A 20490-nucleotide genomic window follows, 5' to 3' on the forward strand; every position below is an offset into this window, starting at 1 on the left:
TTATTAGGCAATTTGTATTTTTGAGGTTTTTATTTTATTATTGAACAACTGCAATGCTCTCAGGCAATCCGAAATGTTAAAAATAATCAAACCTGAATATTTACAAAAGTAAAAGTGTGGTTTTGGCTTTCTTAGGAGAATATCTGTATGTGCACAATTATTGGGCAACTATTAGTGTGCATAATTATTATGTGACTAAATGAAAAATTTCAGTTATTTTATGTGATGTTTGAGGTCTGACAAGCTTTTTTTTTTTTTTTCTTTTTCTTGTATTGTATTTAGAACAGTGATCATATCATGGTCGGCCGTGCAGCATTTGGGAGCACCAATCGGTCGGAGGGAGGCCATCGACTGTATGGTTTCCCCAAGGACACGGACCCACGTAAAAGATGGCTGGCTATGGTCAGCAGAGAACATTTTGAGTAAAAGGAAATTGCAATAGCAGAAAAAATGGTCAGGTAAATAATGTTGACATGGTGACATGACAGTTGCTTATTAACATTTCTAAGGCCATCACATTACTGAGCATACACAATAATGATATTTCAATGATATTTAATTTAATTTATTCATTCATTCATCACCCAAAGCCCAAGAGGAGGAAAGTCCCCACACTGCCTTCAGCAGTGGTGAATGAAAGGAGCGATGACCACACCTACTGCAAAGGATCAAATTTGGGTATGACACACAGTTAACAACATATCTCATTTATGTAATGCAAAGATAGACTACACTCTCAGCCTTCAGATTATTAGATACAGTATGAAAACAACAGGGGTGGGTGAATCTATGCGACAGGCAGACATGTTTATTTGTCCCCACAAGGAAATTGATTTGCAGTGGAGAGAACCAAACAAATCATTCTTCATCTATTGCTAAAAAAAACTTTATGTATGTTGTTAGTCCTGGCGTGTGACAGATGATTTGTTTCACAGAGTATACAGTTTTGTTTAATTGGAGTGTAGTGAAGCCTTAAACAGGAGATGAAAGTAGGTGCTAATGTAAAGGGAGGATAAATGCATATTAACATGCAAACACAAACACACGTACCTGGCAGAAACATTTCTTTATATCATGTTGTCTGTCGCCCGCGATATTTTTTCTTTTTTTGGCCGGCGCCATAGTTGGCTGGCTACAAACTCTATACATCCCATAATGTATAATAATATAACCGCGCTCTCAGCAGTGGTACTCGCATCGTTAAGGCTGATTTATGGTGCCGCGTTACACCAACGCAGATCCTACGGCGTAGGGTACGCGGCCAGCGGCCGTACGGTGCACGTCGCTGCGTACCCTACGGCGTAGGCTCTACGTCAATTTAACGCGAACCATAATTCAGGCTTTACTAGGCAACGAAGCAGGTTGACTCAGGTTGCAGAACAGCGCTGCAGAGGCGCTCATAAACGTAAATGATCATTGTTTTTTTTTTTTGTTTTTTTTAGGCCTGGCGGGGGGTCTCGATGGTAGGGGAAACACTGGACTTGTCACAATTATGTGCTTAGCTCTTTAGTTCTTCATTAGTTAGTGCTTTTTTCTTTAATCTTAATACTTTCTCGTGTGAGCGCAACTGGCTATGTGCAGCTGCATCAGCGCTCTGCTCTAGAGCTGGGTATCATCACTGACCTCCCGATACGATACGATTCCGATACACTAGGTCCCAAGACGATACGATTTGATATCGATATTCTGGTTACAATAAGGGAATAACATGATCCTTCCACGCGCCACGTCCGGCCAGAGAAACCCCACCCTGCCTGGTGAAAAGAAGCAGCCTGCTCACTCCTCAAGTAAGGAGGAGACTTGAGCTCAGTGCAGGGCCTCCCGGGGTTGGTAGATGGAGCAATGCCCAGGACTGACTTAGGTAGGAGCACTGGGTGATGAAATGGGGGAAAAAAATCGGGATTTAAAAAAAATATATATATATATATATATTTTTTTTTTAAATCGATACTTGGATTTATGTATCGATAATCGTTCCTACACATGCATATCGATAAAATATCGATATTTTTAACCCACCCCTACTCTGCTCCACAACGTGCGGTCCTCTACTTCAGGGGTTCTTAACCTTTCTGACCTTGGGGCCCAATTTCTTCAGTACAGAGTGGCCCGGGGCCCATTAAATATTAAAATTGTATAGCGGGGGTATTCAACTAAAACTTTGTATGTATGTATGTATATATATATATATATATATATATATATATATATATACAGTTAGGTCCATAAATATTTGGACACTGACACAATTTTCAGTATTCCAGCTCTGTACAACACCACAATGGATTTGAAATGAAACAATCAAGATGTGCTTCAAGTGCAGACTTTCAGCTTTAATTTGAAGGTATTTACATCCAAATCAGGTGAACGGTGTAGGAATTACAACACATTTTATATGTACCTTCCACTTTTTAAGGGACCAAAAGTAATTGGACAACTAACATAATCATAAATCAAATTGTCAATTTTTAATATTTTGTTGCAAATCCTTTGCAGTCGATGACAGCCTGAAGTCTGGAACCCATAGACATCACCAGACGCTGGGTTTCGTCCCTGGTGATGCTCTGCCAGGCCTCTGCTGCAGTTGTCTTCACTTCCTGCTTGTTCTTTGGGCATTTTCCCTTCAGTTTTGCCTTCAGCAAGTGAAATGCATGCTCAATCGGATTCAGGTCAGGTGATTGACTTGGCCATTGCAGAACATTTCACTTCTTTGCCTCTTTGGTTGCTTTCGCAGTATGCTTCGGGTCACTGTCCATCTGCATTGTGAAGCGCCGACCAATGAATTTTGAAGCATTTGGCTGAATATGAGCAGATAATATTGCCCGAAACACTTCAGAATCCATTCTGCTGCTTTTGTCAGCTGCCACATCATCAATAAATATAAGAGAAGACTTCACCAGAGGAAATACAGAGGAAATACAGATGGGTTACACAAGGTGTAAACCATTGGTGAGCCTCAAAAACAGGAAGGCCAGATTAAAGTTAGCTAAGAAACGTCTAAAAGAGCCAATGCAGTTCTGGAACAACATCTTATGGACAGATGAGACAAAGATCAACTTGTACCACAATGATGGAAAGAGAAGAGTATGGAGAAGGGAAGGAACTGTTCACTTTAATCTGGCTTTCCTGTTTTTGAGGCTCACCAACGGTTTACCTTGTGTAACCCATCTGTATTTCCTCTGTATTTCCTCTGGTGAAGTCTTCTCTTATATTTATTGATGATGTGGCAGCTGACAAAAGCAGCAGAATGAATTCTGAAGTGTTTCGGGCAATATTATCTGCTCATATTCAGCCAAATGCTTCAAAATTCATTGGTCGGCGCTTCACAATGCAGATGGACAGTGACCCGAAGCATACTGCGAAAGCAACCAAAGAGTTTTTTAAGGCAAAGAAGTGAAATGTTCTGCAATGGCCAAGTCAATCACCTGACCTGAATCCGATTGAGCATGCATTTCACTTGCTGAACGCAAAACTGAAGGGAAAATGCCCAAAGAACAAGCAGGAAGTGAAGACAACTGCAGCAGAGGCCTGGCAGAGCATCACCAGGGACGAAACCCAGCGTCTGGTGATGTCTATGGGTTCCAGACTTCAGGCTGTCATCGACTGCAAAGGATTTGCAACAAAATATAAAAAATTGACAATTTGATGTATGATTATGTTAGTTGTCCAATTACTTTTGGTCCCTTAAAAAGTGGAAGGTACATATAAAATGTGTTGTAATTCCTACACCGTTCACCTGATTTGGATGTAAATACCTTCAAATTAAAGCTGAAAGTCTGCACTTGAAGCACATCTTGATTGTTTCATTTCAAATCCATTGTGGTGTTGTACAGAGCTGGAATACTGAAAATTGTGTCAGTGTCCAAATATTTATGGACCTAACTGTATATATATATATATATATTATGTGTGTGTATATATTCAAGTAGCCTCATAGTTGTATCAACATCTGAGCCTGACTGTTATATTAAAAAAAGTAAATTTCAAAAATATTTGCCATGTGTAACTTGAATTACACATATTTTTTTCTCTTAAAAATAAAATTGATTTTATTTTATTTTTCAAGTGCTATCTTATTTTATTTCTCTACCAGCAGTTTGAATTTCCCCTTTTCTTTGTTAATTGTCTCAACAATTTTTTATAATAAATGAATACAAACACATTTTAGCAATTGAACAGTTTTGCAGTTTGTCTTTCTTCCCCTTAATCTTATGCCCCCACTTTCTGTCGTTCAGTGAGAGAACTGATCTAATTTCTCCTGCCAGGACTTTAAATCTGGGCTGGATGGTGTCAGGTTCTCATACACATGTGAAGGTGCTGGTGAACCTGGAACGATATTTAGTTTTAATTATGTTCATTGTGGAGAAAGCTGCTTCACAGCTGTATCTGGACTCAAACATGGGTGTTTTAAGATTTTATTTATTTAAGATATTAAATTAATCAGTTGTCTCAGCGTGTCAGGCTTCATCCGAGCCTGATCAGCTGCGCCCACAGCTCTCCGCGCTGCAGCCCAGTCACTTTCCGATGCTTTTGCAACAACAGTCCAGTCCAGCAGACACCCACGCATCTATCATCCTCCAGCAGTAACGACGGAGCCCGCTGCTGCCCGAGCGGCAGCGGGCCGCGGGGACGCGTCGGCTCCCGCTCAGCCGGGCGGCTCCTCCCGCTCTCCGGCCCGCCTCTGCGGGCAGCTCCCCCGGGAGTCTCGTCTCCTTCTCGGCTGCGAGCCCCAGGTCTCGCCGTCCGCCCCAGGTGTCCGCCACGGAGCTGCCGCCGGGCAATCACTGGCAAATCACGCCCCCCTTCCCCTTTCTCATGGTGGCTTCAATTACGTCCGCCTTAAGCCTGAATAATGGTTCCGCGTAAATCGACGCAGAGCCTACGCTGTAGAATCCCTGATCCTGGTGGATCTAAACGTACTCTGTGCAAAATAAATGATTTTTTCTGTAAATACACACCATTTCTCTTACTATTACACGTACAGCTAGCTGAGTGTCTTCTCCTCATTTGGTCGGGAGTTGCTATGCAGTCCCGCGGCCCTCGCGGCCCACACTTACAAAACTGAATTTTTTTTGCGGCCCTCTAGAGGGCGCTCGCGGCCCAACGTTGGGCCGCGGCCCTATGGTTAAGAATCACTGCTCTACTTAATATGTCCGTGTGGAAACTCGTTCGGTACGCCTCCGTTCCGAACCGAACACGCTATACCGAACGGTTCAATACAAATACATATACCGTTACACCCCTAATATTTCGGGAAAAAAAGCAACACAGCTGCAGCAGCAAAGGAGAGACAATTGGGGTGGGAGAAAGTTGCTGCCCGAGTCGATGTGTAGGTTTGAATGCAGTATTCATTTAACATTTAAGCAGACTGTCTTATAATATTACAGATGAAAACAGTGGTGGAATGGTATTGAATGAAATGTTATTGTCATTTAGATGCAACCCCACAGGCACAAAGCGCACCTCGGGGGCCACACACTTCCTCCACGGCTGGATCCAGCTCTGCTGCCACCTCTTGGTCCGTGAGGCGGATGTTGTGCCTCAGAGGAATGAGGTGGCGTTCACTTTCGACAGCCGAGTCGTAGCCCACATCCTCCTCATCTGTCCCGTCCGAGCCGCCCTCGTCATCGTCAGCAGCAGCAGCAGCAGCAGCAGTGGCTCCCTTCTCTCCCTCCTCCTCCTCCTCGTCATCCGACGCCTGGAGCACCTCCCGGGTCTGGGCGTAGTGGGTGGTGGTGCTGTAGTGCTCGCTGGACTGAGCAAAGAGAAACTCCAGGCCAATGCGCTCATCGTCAGCAGGGACGGGGCGCCTGAAGTTCTCCTCCTCCGCCTCCCCAAACAGCTCCTGACAGCGCTTGTTGAGGCGATCCACGAGCGGAGACTGGTAGACCATGTGCCTCCTCCCCTGTCGTCCTCTCACGCTGTCTGACTATCTGTTTGAGTTCCACGTGCTATACCCGCCAGCAGGTACACCTGGAAGGGCACGGCGGCGCAGTGGGGTCCCGGGATCATCCTGGGCAGGAACCTGTGAAATCCCTCCAGGCTGTTGCTCCCCCTCAACGTGGTGTAGCACGGCAGCTGTACGCCGTTGCGGTTGACGTACTTGACCACGGTGTAGAGGTCGACGCCTGGAGGGTCCTGCATGCACTCCAGATGCTTCTGCTGGTTGGCCCAGGCGGCGTCGATGTCGGCGTCGCTCTTGAACAGGTGGATGCAGTTCTCGTCCATCCCTGCCGGCCCCTTCAACAGGTCGATGGCACACTGCACCCGAGCGTAGGTCTCCTGGGCCCCGACAGTCACCCTCCTGACGTAGTGCGTGAGCTCGTGTCTGGTGACGCGCGTCTCAATCAGCTCACTGTCCGTCAGGCCCTCGTACCGCTCAGGATTCCCAGCTCGGATGGCCCTCAGCAGTCGTGCCATGTCGTCCCTGTTGTACGCAAAGACAGCGGCTGACAACGCTGACTTGAAGACCCTGTACTTCGGGTGGTGGTCCGTCCTGTTGGCCCGGTTGAATCGGGGGATCCAGTGGAAGATGTCTAGCCGGACCAACATGCCAGCGTCCGTCCACTCCCCGAAGAGCTGCTCCATCGATGACACCCCGTGTTGTCGACAGCAGCCGCGGTCCACGTACATCAGTTGAGGGGCCGGCTCCCCTGCCCTCCTGTAGCGCTCCATGAGGCCGTCAGCCATGGGCTTGAGCTTGTCCAGGGACTCCTCGCACGTCATCACCGACATGAGGATCTGGTTCTTCTCATTGGCCACGTTGGTGCACCACGCCGCCGTGCCCTTGCCTTCCCCAGACAGCTTCCTGCAGATCTGATGACACACAAAAAAAAGAGGGGTGTGTGAATATGTGTACATTTCTATATATGGCACAAGTGTAGTTGTTTAGTGTTGATATGTAGCTATTGTTGTTATTATTACTGCTGTTATTATTGTGTATTTTGTGTGCACTGTTACTTAAAGTGAATGGATGAGCACTGACATTCACTTTGTAGGTGGAGTCGTATTTTAGGACTCTCCCAAACACCGACATGACCTGAGTGCGTGTTATGTGTGGCCAGGTATGGGTTGCTCCACACCTAGGAGTGTGTGTGTTGTTGCTGCTGTCTTCTCCCCCCTCTCCTTCCTCTTTGTTCCCTCCTCCACAAGCTGGCAGTCAATTAGCAATCAGGAGGTAGGGGATAAGGAGGAGGAGGAGGGAGGCCTCGTTGACACTGGGGCAGCAGTAGCAGGGGAAGGTTTATTTTGTTTCATTTTTGGAACAGGTAACCCTTATTTTTCCTCTGGCCATAATGGCAGAGTTTTCTTATTTTAGTTTGTTATTTTAGTTTGAGTTGGAGATTGCCGGTAGTCCTGTTATCGGTTTTTGTTGGTTATAGGGTTACCTGGGTTTTCTTATTTAGTGGGGAAAGTGCGTGGTCCGACGGCCCATTCTGTGGCTGGCCCTGTGCTTACCCCTCTTTTGTTCTTTTTGGCCGGGATCTCCATCTCCTTTTGGTTCATTACTTTTGGGTTAACCCTTATCCTTGTTTTTTTTCTCCCCAGTATTTGAAAACAATAATTCAATAAACTTTTGTTTTCAAACTTGAAATCTTTGTGTGGCGTCCTATTAATATGTTGTGGTCTCATTGAGCCTAATTTCTTTACTTTTATGAGGCCGTAACAGTGCGGTAGTCCTCGATGTTTTCCGCCTTGGATATCAGGTATGCCTTCCTCAGCAGCAGGGGTGGGGCAGTTTTCTCCTCTGTGGAGGCTTTTGAAAATTGCCACTGAGCACTCCTGAAATTGAGAGGAGAGACAGAGAGAAATTAGTGAGCGAGTAAGACAAAATGGCAGCATCTAGTGGTCAATTAAAGACACAGCAGGAGGCACAATACTCACAATACTTTTTTAAAATGATGTTTCTATTTTTAACATCTTAAATAAATGTGTTGTAAATAAAATTTTTGGTTGACACAAGACTGGGGGTGATGGTTAAGTGTAATATGTCTTGTGCATTGCATTTTTTTTTTTAAATTGTAGATGAAGATGAGACCTGACTTACTTGTGACCTTCCCAGGCTGGTTGTACTGGCTGAGGAGGGTGGTGTACAGGTCCTTCCTCTGCAGGTAGTCCTCACAGTGGCTCTCCTGGACTTGCCTCCACACCTTGGCCATGGTGTTGCCCTCTGTGCGGTCCCTCATTAGGCGGATGACGGACTTGTCCACTCCACGACTGTATCAAACACACACACACACACACACACACAAAACAAAGAAAGACGTGATTAATGTTTTTAGATATGCACTCATTCTGGTGTTTGCAAAGTACGGCTTATGAATGCAATGTGTATCGTGCAGACACTCACCGTAGAGTCAACACGGCCGGAAACACTGCTCTGTGAGCTGGAGTCAGCTGGTTGAGGATGTTCCCCTCCCACGACAAGTAGCGGCTGATGGTGTGGTCTCCCGACCCCTCGGCGGCTTTAGTTTAGTTTAGTTTATTTAGCAATATAAGACAAATATGAACAAAAAATGAAAAACAATGAAATAACATGCAAGGAAAGGAAGAAGCCTGGTGGCTTATATAGAATCCTTTCCATATATGAATAAAAAACAAAACAAAGCTACACAATGGAGAGTAAAAGAACAAAAAAACACAAGAAAATGTAACTCAGATCAAATAATGAACATTACAAAGATGAAATAATAAGAAAGTTCTTTAAATGTTTTTTGAATATTGGCAAGGATGGTGATGATTTAAGAGATTTATTGAGTGAATTCCACAAGTGGGGGCCTCTGTAAGTGATGAAAGATTGATGTTTCCATGTTCTACAAAACGGTAAATTAAAATATTTCGTTGTGGCATAAGAATGAATATTGGAATTAACACAAAAGAAATTATGAAAGGAAGAAGGAAGATTTTGTATATAATTTTTGAATTTGAACATAAACAAACATGTTTTAAAAATGTTAATTTTATTGATGGATAATAATGAATAATTAATGAAAAGGGGAGCAGATGGCTCATATCTGTTTGCGTGTGATATCATTCTGAGAAACCTTTTTTGAATAATCAATAATTTATTAATATATGTTGGATGTGTCGAAGCCCAAACAATGTTGCAGTAATTAAGGTGAGGGAAGATTAAGCTATAATAGAGAGTTAAATGACGGCAGGCGTCGCAGGCCAGGACCTCGGTGAGCATGAAATACCAGCCGTTGATGTCACAGATGGGCCTCACCGTGTTGCCGTAGCCACACCGGTACAGGAAAGCCTTCGGGTTGTCCTTGGCAGGGCAGTCGGGCTTGGTGCAGCGGACGCTGTAACGCCACACACCAACTGGCCTCCAGAAGAAGACGCGGTGCCTGAAAAAGCTGTCTGCCACGGGGACCGTACTGCCATCCACCACACCGGGCATCTCGGGAGGGTGGAACCACATCTTCTCGCTCTTCAGGACCTTCCTCCACCTCTTCCTGCCGTACATGTCGGAGAAGGGCCGCGGCTTCAGAAAGAGCCCCCTCTCCTCATCCTCCTTCAGCCACTTGATATCTTGCTTGGGCAGCCCGCTGTCCTCAGCCTCCCAGGATTTGTGCCATCCTTCAAACAAGAAAAAAAAAAACACATTTATTATAGTAAGCTTATATCCACACTGTCGAATGAGGCTTTTCATTACAGCAGCCCACTGGATGTGACCTGCATGATCTGTGTGCTATTTCCCAGTAAACTAATACAACTTGTGTTAAATGAATATGTACCTTGTGTTTCGTTGATGGTCTTCCTCTTCTCAGGGTGCCTCATCTCCTTCATGTGGCGGTCGACGATGCTGAAATGGCATAGTAATGTAACATAGTGATACAGTACTATTAAGTTATAACACTATTCACATGGCGATCAAATTTAGTGTACCACACTTACTATTTGCAGTAGCCGACATCATTCTCGACAAGCCACTTGAAGCTCTTGCTGGTGTACTTGCCAAAGGTCATCACCAGCTGCCCCAGGACTTGCGCCTCAGTTGGAGAGGGTGTGATGATCTTGCATTTCTTCAAAGCTGTTGACAGATGAATAAAGGGGGAACAAAATTAAAGTAATCATGCCTAGACAGTAGTGCAGTTGTAAGCACAGGGTTGTGCATGTACTCTTCTCACCTTCTTTGTAAGCCTTGTCTGAGTCTCTCAGCCTACTGTCCACTGACTCACGGTCCCGTGCATGGGTCCTAAGGAAGTCCTTGGCCTCCCTGGTCATCCCAAGCACACACTGCTGCCTGTTTATAGAGGGGGGGAAAAGCACAGAGGCTGACACGATTGCATTACTGTAGTTATAAATCTGTATAACTAGGACATTAATAGTAAATTGTTCCATGTAGTAATGGCGTGAGACTAGTATAAAAGCTTTGTATTAGAATAGGAGGCATATTATTCAGAAATCTGAATACATACCAACTGAGGTAAAATTACTGTACACTGAACATTCTGAGTACTGTAGACTCTAACGGCGTGTGGGAATAATCGTACTATGTTTTAACTAATTGAAGTGTCAACTGCGCCGCTATCGGCACATTTTTAAACGGCAGTAGTCAACAAAGTAAATCGTAGTTATCTCAACATCCCGTTTGACACTAGCTACAGTAATAACAACAGTTATAGCGTAGCCCGTAGCCTTCAGTTGAATGACATCTGAATCTAGCAAAGTGAGGTAACATCAGTACTGGAGTTGAGGGGGGATGAGGGGGGGTGGCATCCCCCCTGAAATAAAAAAGGTCCAAATCATCCCTCCTGTAAAACTGCCTTCCCCCCTTTCCATCCCTTATGTCATTTCATCAATGAATGTGGTTTTACTGCTATTTCAACATTTAGTCATCACCAGAAAAATAACAGCAGAAAAATAACTTATTTGACAATTTTCACCTGTTTCAAGTAAATGTTCACTTGAAATAAGTAGAAAAATCTGCCACTGGGACAAGATTTATCTTCTCATTACAAGCAAAAAAAATCTTGTTCCACTGGCAGATTTTTCTACTTATTTCAAGTGAAAATCTACTTGAAACAGGTGAAAATTGTTGTTTTTTCCAGTGATGAGTCTTGTTTTAAGTGTAATGAGATTTTTTACTAAAATGAGACATTTTAACTAGAAATAAGACAAATGTTCTTGTTAAGATTGTGAGTTTTTGCAGTGATCCATGTTACTTATCCTGTGAAGGACAGAGTCATAAGTTCAGAAAAGTGTTTTTTATTTTTGTGTTTTGATGTATTTGATGTAAGCCCAGTGGATATTTAAAGCTTACAGAAGGCTGCATTTAACTGCTGCTATGTCATTCCTGCAGGTGTTTTGGTCAGTACTATTATTTGTAATATATTATATTATTTGTAATCAGCACAAATTATCTGTCCCCATATGATTAAATCCACCATCCCCCCTGATTGTTTTTTTACAACTCGAGTACTGGGTAACATTACCGTCAACGGCGCTTGGCGTCATTTGTATGACAGAAAATTAATGTGTACACATTATTATCGTTAGACTTTGTGAGAAATAACACCCACAGAAAGGATATATTAAAAGCGATTGAATGATATCTTACCTCAGCTGAAGTTTTCGGTGTCCCTTTGAAGTGCTACGGCAGACTCCCTGATAAAATCCACTGTTGGCGAAGCTGGTGCTCAACGTATTTACTAGGGCATTGGCTTTTAATGCCGGGGAAAACGTAACGATAGGCAAAAAAGTGTGACAAGTCTCAAATCGCTGTAAAAGTTTGGTCCTCTCGTCTCGTTTGTAATGTCCGCTTGATCCGCCGTCTGAGCACCTATCTGCCACGCCCTCCGATTTTCTGATTGGCCGAGCTGTTTCTGCCGTCGTTGCTATGCTGCTGTAGACAGTCGGCCGCGCCCATTGGTCAGAAAAATCTACATTATGTAGACAATGTGATTTTCTGATTGGCCGAGCTGTTTCTGCCGTCGTTGCTATGCTGCTGTAGACAGTCGGCCGCGCCCATTGGTCAGAAAAATCTACATTATGTAGACAATGCGATTTTTTGATTGGATAATAGTCTACATGTCTACATGCGCCTTTGCACTTTACTCGTTCGTACGTCTGCGAGCTCCCCAAATGTGGGAATCTCGACTGCATAATTTCTGATAGCGGGGGACTGCGTTCGCGCTCTCCCCTGATAAAGCTGTTCAATGAAAACCTGACTGTCTGTTTTAAGTGATAACATTGTTCCGTAGATGGCCAACGCAATACCTCTTATAGTTAACCGTTACATAGTTTCTGCCGGGTGTTACACTTAAAACTTGTAAATAACTAATGTTTGAATTATAGATATTTATCTACGAATTATCTTTTGTGCTCCTTAAGTACATTGGCTGTAATGTGAAAGAGTATATATCAGAATCAGAAAAAGGTTTTTTGCCAAACGTAACTGGGTATACAAGGAATTTGTTTTGGCGTAGTTGGTGCAACAGATTTTTCTAAATATGTATGGAACCATAGTTTTTTAGCAGTGTTATGTGTGGCCAGGTATGGGTTGCTCCACACCTAGGAGTGTGTGTGTTGTTGCTGCTGTCTTCTCCCCCTTCTCCTTCTTCTTTGTTCCCTCCTCCACAAGCTGGCAGTCAATTAGCAATCAGGAGGTAGGGGATAAGGAGGAGGAGGAGGAGGGAGGCCTCGTTGACACTGGGGCAGCAGTAGCAGGGGAAGGTTTATTTTGTTTTATTTTGAGAACAGGTAACCCTTATTTTTCCTCTGGCCATAATGGCAGAGTTTTCTTATTTTAGTTTGTTATTTTAGTTTGAGTTGGAGATTGCCGGTAGTCCTGTTATCGGTTTTTGTTGGTTATAGGTTAACCTGGATTTTCTTATTTAGTGGGGAAAGTGCGCGGTCCGACGGCCCATTCTGTGGCTGGCCCTGTGCTTACCCCTCTTTTGTTCTTTTTGGCCGGGATCTCCATCTCCTTTTGGTTCATTACTTTTGGGTTAACCTTTTTCCTTGTTTTTTTTCTCCCCAGTATTTGAAAACAATAATTCAATAAACTTTTGTTTTCAAACTTGAAATCCTTGTGTGGCGTCCTATTAATATGTTGTGGTCTCATTGAGCCTAATTTCTTTACTTTTATGAGGCCGTAACAGTGCGGTAGTCCTCAATGTTTTCCGCCTCGGATATCAGGTACGCCTTTCTCAGCAGCAGGGGTTGGGGCAGTTTTCTCCTCTGTGGAGGCTTTTGAAAATTGCCACTGAGCACTCCTGAAATTGAGAGGAGAAAGGAGAAATAAGTGAGCGAGTAAGACAAAATGGCAGCATCTAGTGGTCAATTAAAGACACAGCAGGAGGCACAATACTCACAATACTTTTTTTAAATTATTTTTCTATTTTTAACATCTTAAATAAATGTGTTTAACATTATTTTTGGTTGACACAAGACTGGGGGTGATGGTTAAGTGTAATATGTCTTGTGCATTGCATTTTTCTTTTAAATTGTAGATGAAGATGAGACCTGACTTACTTGTGACCTTCCCAGGCTGGTTGTACTGGCTGAGGAGGGTGGTGTACAGGTCCTTCCTCTGCAGGTAGTCCTCACAGTGGCTCTCCTGGACTTGCCTCCACACCTTGGCCATGGTGTTGCCCTCTGTGCGGCCCCTCATTAGGCGGATGACGGACTTGTCCACTCCACGACTGTATCAAACACACACACACACAAAACAAAGAAAGATGTGATTAATGTTTTTAGATATGCACTCATTCTGGTGTTTGCAAAGTACGGCTTATGAATGCAATGTGTATCGTGCAGACACTCACCGTAGAGTCAACACGGCCGGAAACACTGCTCTGTGAGCTGGAGTCAGCTGGTTGAGGATGTTCCCCTCCCACGACAAGTAGCGGCTGATGGTGTTGTCTTCCGCCCCCCTGGCGGCTTTCCGGCAGGCGTCGCAGGCCAGGACCTCGGTGAGCATGAAATACCAGCCGTTGATGTCACAGATGGGCCTCACCGTGTTGCCGTAGCCACACCGGTACAGGAAAGCCTTCGGGATGTCCTTGGCAGGGCAGTCGGGCTTGGTGCAGCGGACGCTGTAACGCCACACACCAACTGGCCTCCAGAAGAACACGCGGTGCCTGAAAAAGCTGTCTGCCACGGGGACCGTACTGCCATCCACCACACCGGGCATCTCGGGAGGGTGGAACCACATCTTCTCGCTCTTCAGGACCTTCCTCCACCTCTTCCTGCCGTACATGTCGGAGAAGGGCCGCGGCTTCAGAACAGTATTTCTGCACTAAACCCTGTGTCTGCTGTCCTGTCTGGTTACCCTCAGTAGCACGAGCATTGCTACATCGACGTTTCGACTTTTTTCTCGAAGTGCACAGTTAAAAAAAATCTTCCCCTCTCAAGTATTTTTTCTCCTGCATGGCCCTAATACTCTTCCGTATGAGCTGAGATTAATTTACCCAGAACCCCCTGCTAGTGGACCTGGGCCTGTGTGTTTCCTGGTTGTCGTGGTTCTTCCAGCTCTGAGTTCCAGTCGTGTTGGTGACCTGCAGCTGGAGTTGCTGGTCCAACTCCCAGCGGAGCCTCCTGCTGCTGGTCTGGGGGGGTCATTAGTCCCGGGTCCTCGGGGGACCGGCCGAGGTCTGCTCCGCCTGATTGGTCCCTCAGGTCTGACTGGTTCAGAGTGGTAAACACACCTGAGGGACAGGTGTCTTCAGATGACCTCTGATCCAGGGACTTGAGTAATGAGCTGCAGAGGGTCACGTCAACATCCAACTTTCAGAAACAAACTTGTTTATTCTCTGTTCTGGTTTAACTGACAATTATTAGATTTGCACAGAACACAGAGCTAAAATACTTCAAAAGGATTTACTCAAAAAGTAGATATATATATCCAAATAGGTGTGAAAGTTGAAGAACTTTGGTGTAAAAATAAAAGTAAGGCGTGAGATTAGTGTTGTCAGCCTGTTTCAATTCTAGTCTAGTCTTTTAAGCTATCATTTTAGTTTTTATTCGTTTTGGTCACGTTCATCAGTTCAACGTTCGTCAGAATTGTCCATTTTAGTCTAGTTTTAGTCAAAGATTATATTTAGCCAAACCTATTTTATAATTCAAACAAGGTTATCTTATTATTATTTTATTGTTACCTTATAGACTCAAGAATACATTCATTCCAGATACAGAAGACTCTCATTTGAGTTTACAAATGTTTATTTTTTCCTGTGATTTTTTTGAATGGGATCGAGGATCTTTGTTAGAACATTTCGTCTCGTTTTGGTCAACGTAAATAAAGACACATTTTAGCAGAGTTTTTATTTCGTAATCTACATTTTAGTCTGGTTTTTATTCCTCTAAGATATTGCATTATATATTTAAGTATCGTTATCGTCACATCACCAGCATTTTTGTCTCATCTCGTTTTCCTCAGGTGATAAAGGTTCGTTGACGACCATATTTAGTCATAATTTTCGTTGACAACAGCAACTTTAGTGGTGTCTGGCACCAATAAGGTTCACGGTCCCCCCCACCAGGGGCCTTTCTAGTCCCTGGAACCAGTTTTAGTGACTCTGGTAGCGACGAAGCCGCTCCGCCTGATTGATGGTCGGACCGTTCAGCTGACATTAAAGTCCTTAATCAGATAAGGGTTGTAACGTCAGATAACTTAGATAACTATTTACGTAGCGCTGGCAAGCAACCATTCCCAACATCTAGCTAGTGTTACCTTACCATAATGAGACGTAAAGCCAACGTTAGTTTTTAGCGTAAACCCAGTTTTCAAATCTGCATCCTAATCCAGTTATAATCAAATGTTGGAATACAACGTTGTTCCAACCTCAGACTAACTTCAGGTGTCTGCTATCGCTGGCAACGATGAACCAATCAGGGAGCAGGACGTAGTACGACGCTCACCTTATTTGTGGATTCGTGGAAGACGAATGTTTAAAATCTGAAAGTATTTTTCTGTTTTAATTACAACTGAACGATATTCTCCATCGTACCTTTCAGGTGCATATTTGGCCAGTGGTGCCGAACCACTATAAAGGCACTGACTAAGGCCACGTGAAAAATACCATCATTTACACCAGTGGTCCTCACTCCTGGTCTTCGAGAGCCGCTGTCCTGCATGTATTTGATGTTTCCCTGCTCCAGTAAGCCCTGATACAAATGACTGTGTCACCAACAGAACTGTGCAGACCTGGAGGAAAGATTGGTGATGACCACTAATTAGAATCAGGTGTGTTGATGCAGGGAAACATCAAAAACATGCAGGACAGCGGCTCTCGAGGACCAGGGGTGAGGACCACTGATTTACACAAACCCACATAAACATGCTGTTAAGGTGCTATGTGCAGCCAAACCTACAGGGGGCAGTGTAACGAGAAGCATAAAGTCATGCTAGCCAATCAGAATCCTGGAAAAAAACATCAACAAATGACACGCGCAACTTCCAGTTACTTCCAAGATGAACGAGAGTCTTTCATTTGGAGTGACAGAGAAGTGGTTACTTTTAAGTGTGACGTTAGAATATAAAACAAGTAAAATACAAGAAAATATTGACGGTGGCCAAACAAATTGTAAACACAGGTCGCACACATGACGCTGGTGACGTTTCTGTCGCATAATGTGACATTCTGAAGCCTAAATGTCCGTTTCTCTCTGTTTACAAGCAAACGTGAACACGGAGGTTTTGCAAATCTCCACTTTGGCCGGAGTTTTTCAGAAATTATTGTTTTCGGTGACTTTGAGCTCCGTTTTCTTGTAAACGAACGGCCAGAACGCATGAAAACGTGTAAACGGGGCCTGAGACAAAGGTTGTGCAGATTTTAAAAAAGCGATGTGTTGCTGTTACAATTGACAGTTGGACTTCCAGAGGTATGGTTTACTAAATCACAATTACAGCACATGGGAGTGGTGAGAGAATGATAGTCCATGTCTTTGTCAGTGAGTGCGTTTACATGGTAAGTTTAATTCCTCTTTAATTCAGAATTAAAATGAAATACGATTTAAAATGAGTAAAAATTACCATGTAAACAGCTAATTCCTAATGAAAATGGCCATTCCGAATTAAACTTAATTCTGAAGTAAGTGGCTCGTTTATTCCGAATTTAAATCCGAATAGAATAATTCCCCCATCATTTTTGTGCATCGTTCCTGTAGTTTCTTGTGCTGGCCCCCTTTTTTCTCTTTTATGCATGTTTGCAGGCCGGAGCTTCAGGAGTTGGGTGCTGGCCTGCGGTTGTTCCCCCCCTGGTCAACCCGCTGCTGCTTCCACCTGCCTGCCGCCGCAAGTCACCATGGGGTTCCAGCTGCAAAGGAAATCCAGGCTAGTCTCAGATTTAGGCCTCAGAGTTGGGCCTCAAAGTTGACTTAAGGCCTCCACTGTTCATATAATCACATAGTTCACATCGGACTGTGGACCAACACATGTGACTTCCTGTTGCTGCGCAGTGTGTGTGCACCTTCATGTCAGTAAATGGAGCCATGTAGCAGGATTTATAACTGCCTAATCAACTATGTTACTCCAGGTATGTACTGGAAAATGCTGCTCCATTCCTGGGGCTCCCTGGTCATCAAACAGTTCCAGCTTCTTCTTCCGGATCTCAGCGAAGGCAGACGCTTTTTCTACTCCTCTCCCTTATCAACCTTCCCTGCCTGCTTTTGTCTGTCTTGACTCAGAGCCTCTCATTTCCACTCCTCTGAAAACTCTACAATCATGGAATTGATTAACTGGTCCCTCAGCACAATTGACCAAATTTTTGCAACGAGAAGTCAGGGGGTTAGGGAGCCCTCCTGCCCCGATGGAACTTTTTTGGCTGGTTACACAATGGATTCCTACAAAAATTGGAAGCCATTGGGCCTCAAGATCTTGACCGTCGAGGACGTTGAAGACGCCTTCATAATTGGATTTATGATAGCAGGATTTCTTCTAATTGGAGTGGGGATTTTCCTGACCTATCGACAATCTCGTAAGTCGGCGACAGCCGTTCTGGCCCTCTCTGAGCTGCCCGACGTTGCTGAAGGAATAAGCACGGGGATCCGCACTCAGACTCTAGAGCAGGGCTGCAAGCTAGATGCGATCCTTGAACAGAATCGCAGGCTAGCGGCGGTCTTCAAGCTCATTAGCAAGATGGAGAACACCTTGGAGAAGCTGGGTACTCGGCTTGGCGGGAATTGATCACAAATTCGTCTAATTGGAGTTGCCATTGATGAACCAGAGACTGAAAGGCAGACGGAAAATTACTGGGCTGCCTGCTCTCAAGAATTGTTGATTCTATAATTTCCCCTTGACGGAGCGGCTTGGCAGGCCTCTTCGGTTACAATCTCCCTGGAGGAATGTAAACAAGACGACTCTGCCCAACCCTCCCCCTCTCCCACGAACACCCGCGGATCTCCCTCCCAGAACTGTACCGAGCTGCCTGATAACACCAAGGACATTTCGGCTGAGAGCAGCTCTGGGCGAAGGTTCACGGACTTATCTCACACACACACTCACTGACAACCACAACCCCCCCACCCCCCATTCAGCGCCTTCCCTGGCTCCCCTCTTATCAGCCCCCCTGACACGGACTTCGAGTTTGAGTGCCACGCGCGTCGCTCACTTGGATGAACTGTGCCGGGGCCCCCCCCGACTTGCCCAGCCCCCATCACCCACATGCAAGTCCTGTGACGTCTGTGCTTTGTGTGCTGCGAGGTGTTTTTTTTGCAACTTGATACTGTGTATTGTATGATATTCAGTGTGAAGATGTATTTTTTTTCTCCCCCCCCCCCCCCCTATCCCAGTGTTACCCTTTGGAAAACAGGCGCACAATACCATCGTATCGCCGCCGGTGTATCCAAAGTCAAAAACAGTTTTCTAAGCTGACCTAATAAACTTGATTCTGATTAGAAAACTGGAAAAATGGTTGAATCTGGCAGTGTCAAATATCAATATTCTCCTTCAAAATGAAATGGTGACATTACACATGGCATGGTTTTATACACTGATGGTAGAAGAATTAAAAATGTGGTTTGAATGGAAGTCAATGAGGTATTTCTTGCCACGATCTATTTTGTTGGTAATTTTGACATATCCAGCTTCTTATGATTGCTGTTTATCTAAATACACGAACAAACTCGTAATCGCTCACTGCTCATAAAAACTAAAATGTTGGAAGTTATCAGAAAAGTTGAAAAACACTTTGCGACTTGGTGACTCACGTTAAAGGCCTTTAACAGTCTCATGTCTGTTCATTTGCTCAGAGGTTTTTATCAATGATGAAACTTCTCCTCCATTGTTTCTCTCAGCTCAAGTTGGTGTGTCGTCCACAGAGGCTGCCGATGTTGGACAAACTAGATCCAGAGAGTCCTGTCAACACAGCTGTCCCCGAGGAAGATTTACATCAGCCACAGTTTCCACTAATTCCCTCTGCAGCACATTACAGTCGGAGCTGTTGACCGCAGAGACCAATCAGCCTGAGCCCAGCTCAGCTGTGGTTTCAGTGGTGTTACCGGTCCATGGAGGACCACAGACGTCTCGGGCCTGGTGGACACGCGTCAGAGTTTCTCCTTTCAGCCATGATGCTACCGACGGCCAGCTAAACAAAGTTTCTGAGGAGTTTTCTGACTGCACAGCCTAATCAAAGTGATAATTTACCTTTGTAGCAACACCACTTATGGCCTGCAGTGGCAACTACAAGATACTCTACGAGTCGTGTGTGTGTATATATACGTATATGTATTGGATCAGCAGACAAGACGGGAAAAACAATCACAAGTGTCAATTTACAAATTTCCTCCTGATCTACTTGTACAGTAAGAGGAAGCATCCATCCATCCGTTCATTTTCTATACCTGCTTAATCCTGTACAAGCTCACGAGGGTGGGCTGGAGACTGGTCCAGTTCATCACAGGTGAAAGACAGGGGGACACCTGAACAGGTCGCCAGTCCATCACAGGTTCCCATATGTGAATCATACACAAACACACACCTACCGGCTATTTTAGAGTCATCAATCAACCTACCAGACCTGTTTTTTGGACTGTAGGAGGAGGCCGGAGTACCCAGAAACCCACACAAGCAAGAACATGGAGACTCCAAGACAGAGCAGAGTCTTAAAGAACATATTGCAGGTTAGAATTTTTTCAAAAATGATACCTGACCTTATGTGAAAATGACTATGTGAGAAGTTAATGTAGGATTTAATATGTTTTACAAGACATAAGGGCACGTATTCAGAGGAAAAAGTGGCTGATTTTAGCCAAGCTCCTACAAACGCTTTTTTTTTTTCCGAACACCGCGTCATATGACGCAGCACCAGGGAGCAGTCTCCACAGCTCTGCCCCCTCTGTATGCCCAGACCCCGTACACACGTATCCGGGTATCTGCTAAACCCAAGATATTTTCCTACGTTTGGACCTGTCATCCACATGAAAACGCAAATAAACGAATGTTTAAAAAAACTCCGGGCAAAGTGAAGATTTTTGAAAACTCTGTTTATGTAGATGTGTGTAGACAGAGACAGAGAGCAGTTTTGCGTTTTCGAACATCAC

General features: G+C 44.5%; 1 protein-coding gene across 1 annotated transcript; it reads right to left on the minus strand.

The window, feature by feature from the left end:
- Nucleotides 1–7651: 7651 nt before the first annotated feature.
- Nucleotides 7652–11907, minus strand: LOC133442243 (uncharacterized). The gene is made up of 6 exons (XM_061720201.1): nt 11567–11907; nt 9901–10036; nt 9741–9808; nt 8351–9582; nt 8048–8217; nt 7652–7782 (listed from the first exon to the last, which is right to left on the minus strand). The coding sequence occupies exons 2-4, from the start codon at nt 9969–9971 to the stop codon at nt 8675–8677; spliced, it is 1047 nt and encodes a 348-aa protein (XP_061576185.1). The 5' UTR covers nt 9972–10036; nt 11567–11907; the 3' UTR covers nt 7652–7782; nt 8048–8217; nt 8351–8674.
- Between the last annotated feature and the right edge of the window lie 8583 nt (nt 11908–20490).

This window comes from Cololabis saira, chromosome 4 (genome assembly GCF_033807715.1).
Source record: "Cololabis saira isolate AMF1-May2022 chromosome 4, fColSai1.1, whole genome shotgun sequence".
Taxonomy (NCBI): Eukaryota; Metazoa; Chordata; class Actinopteri; order Beloniformes; family Belonidae; genus Cololabis; species Cololabis saira.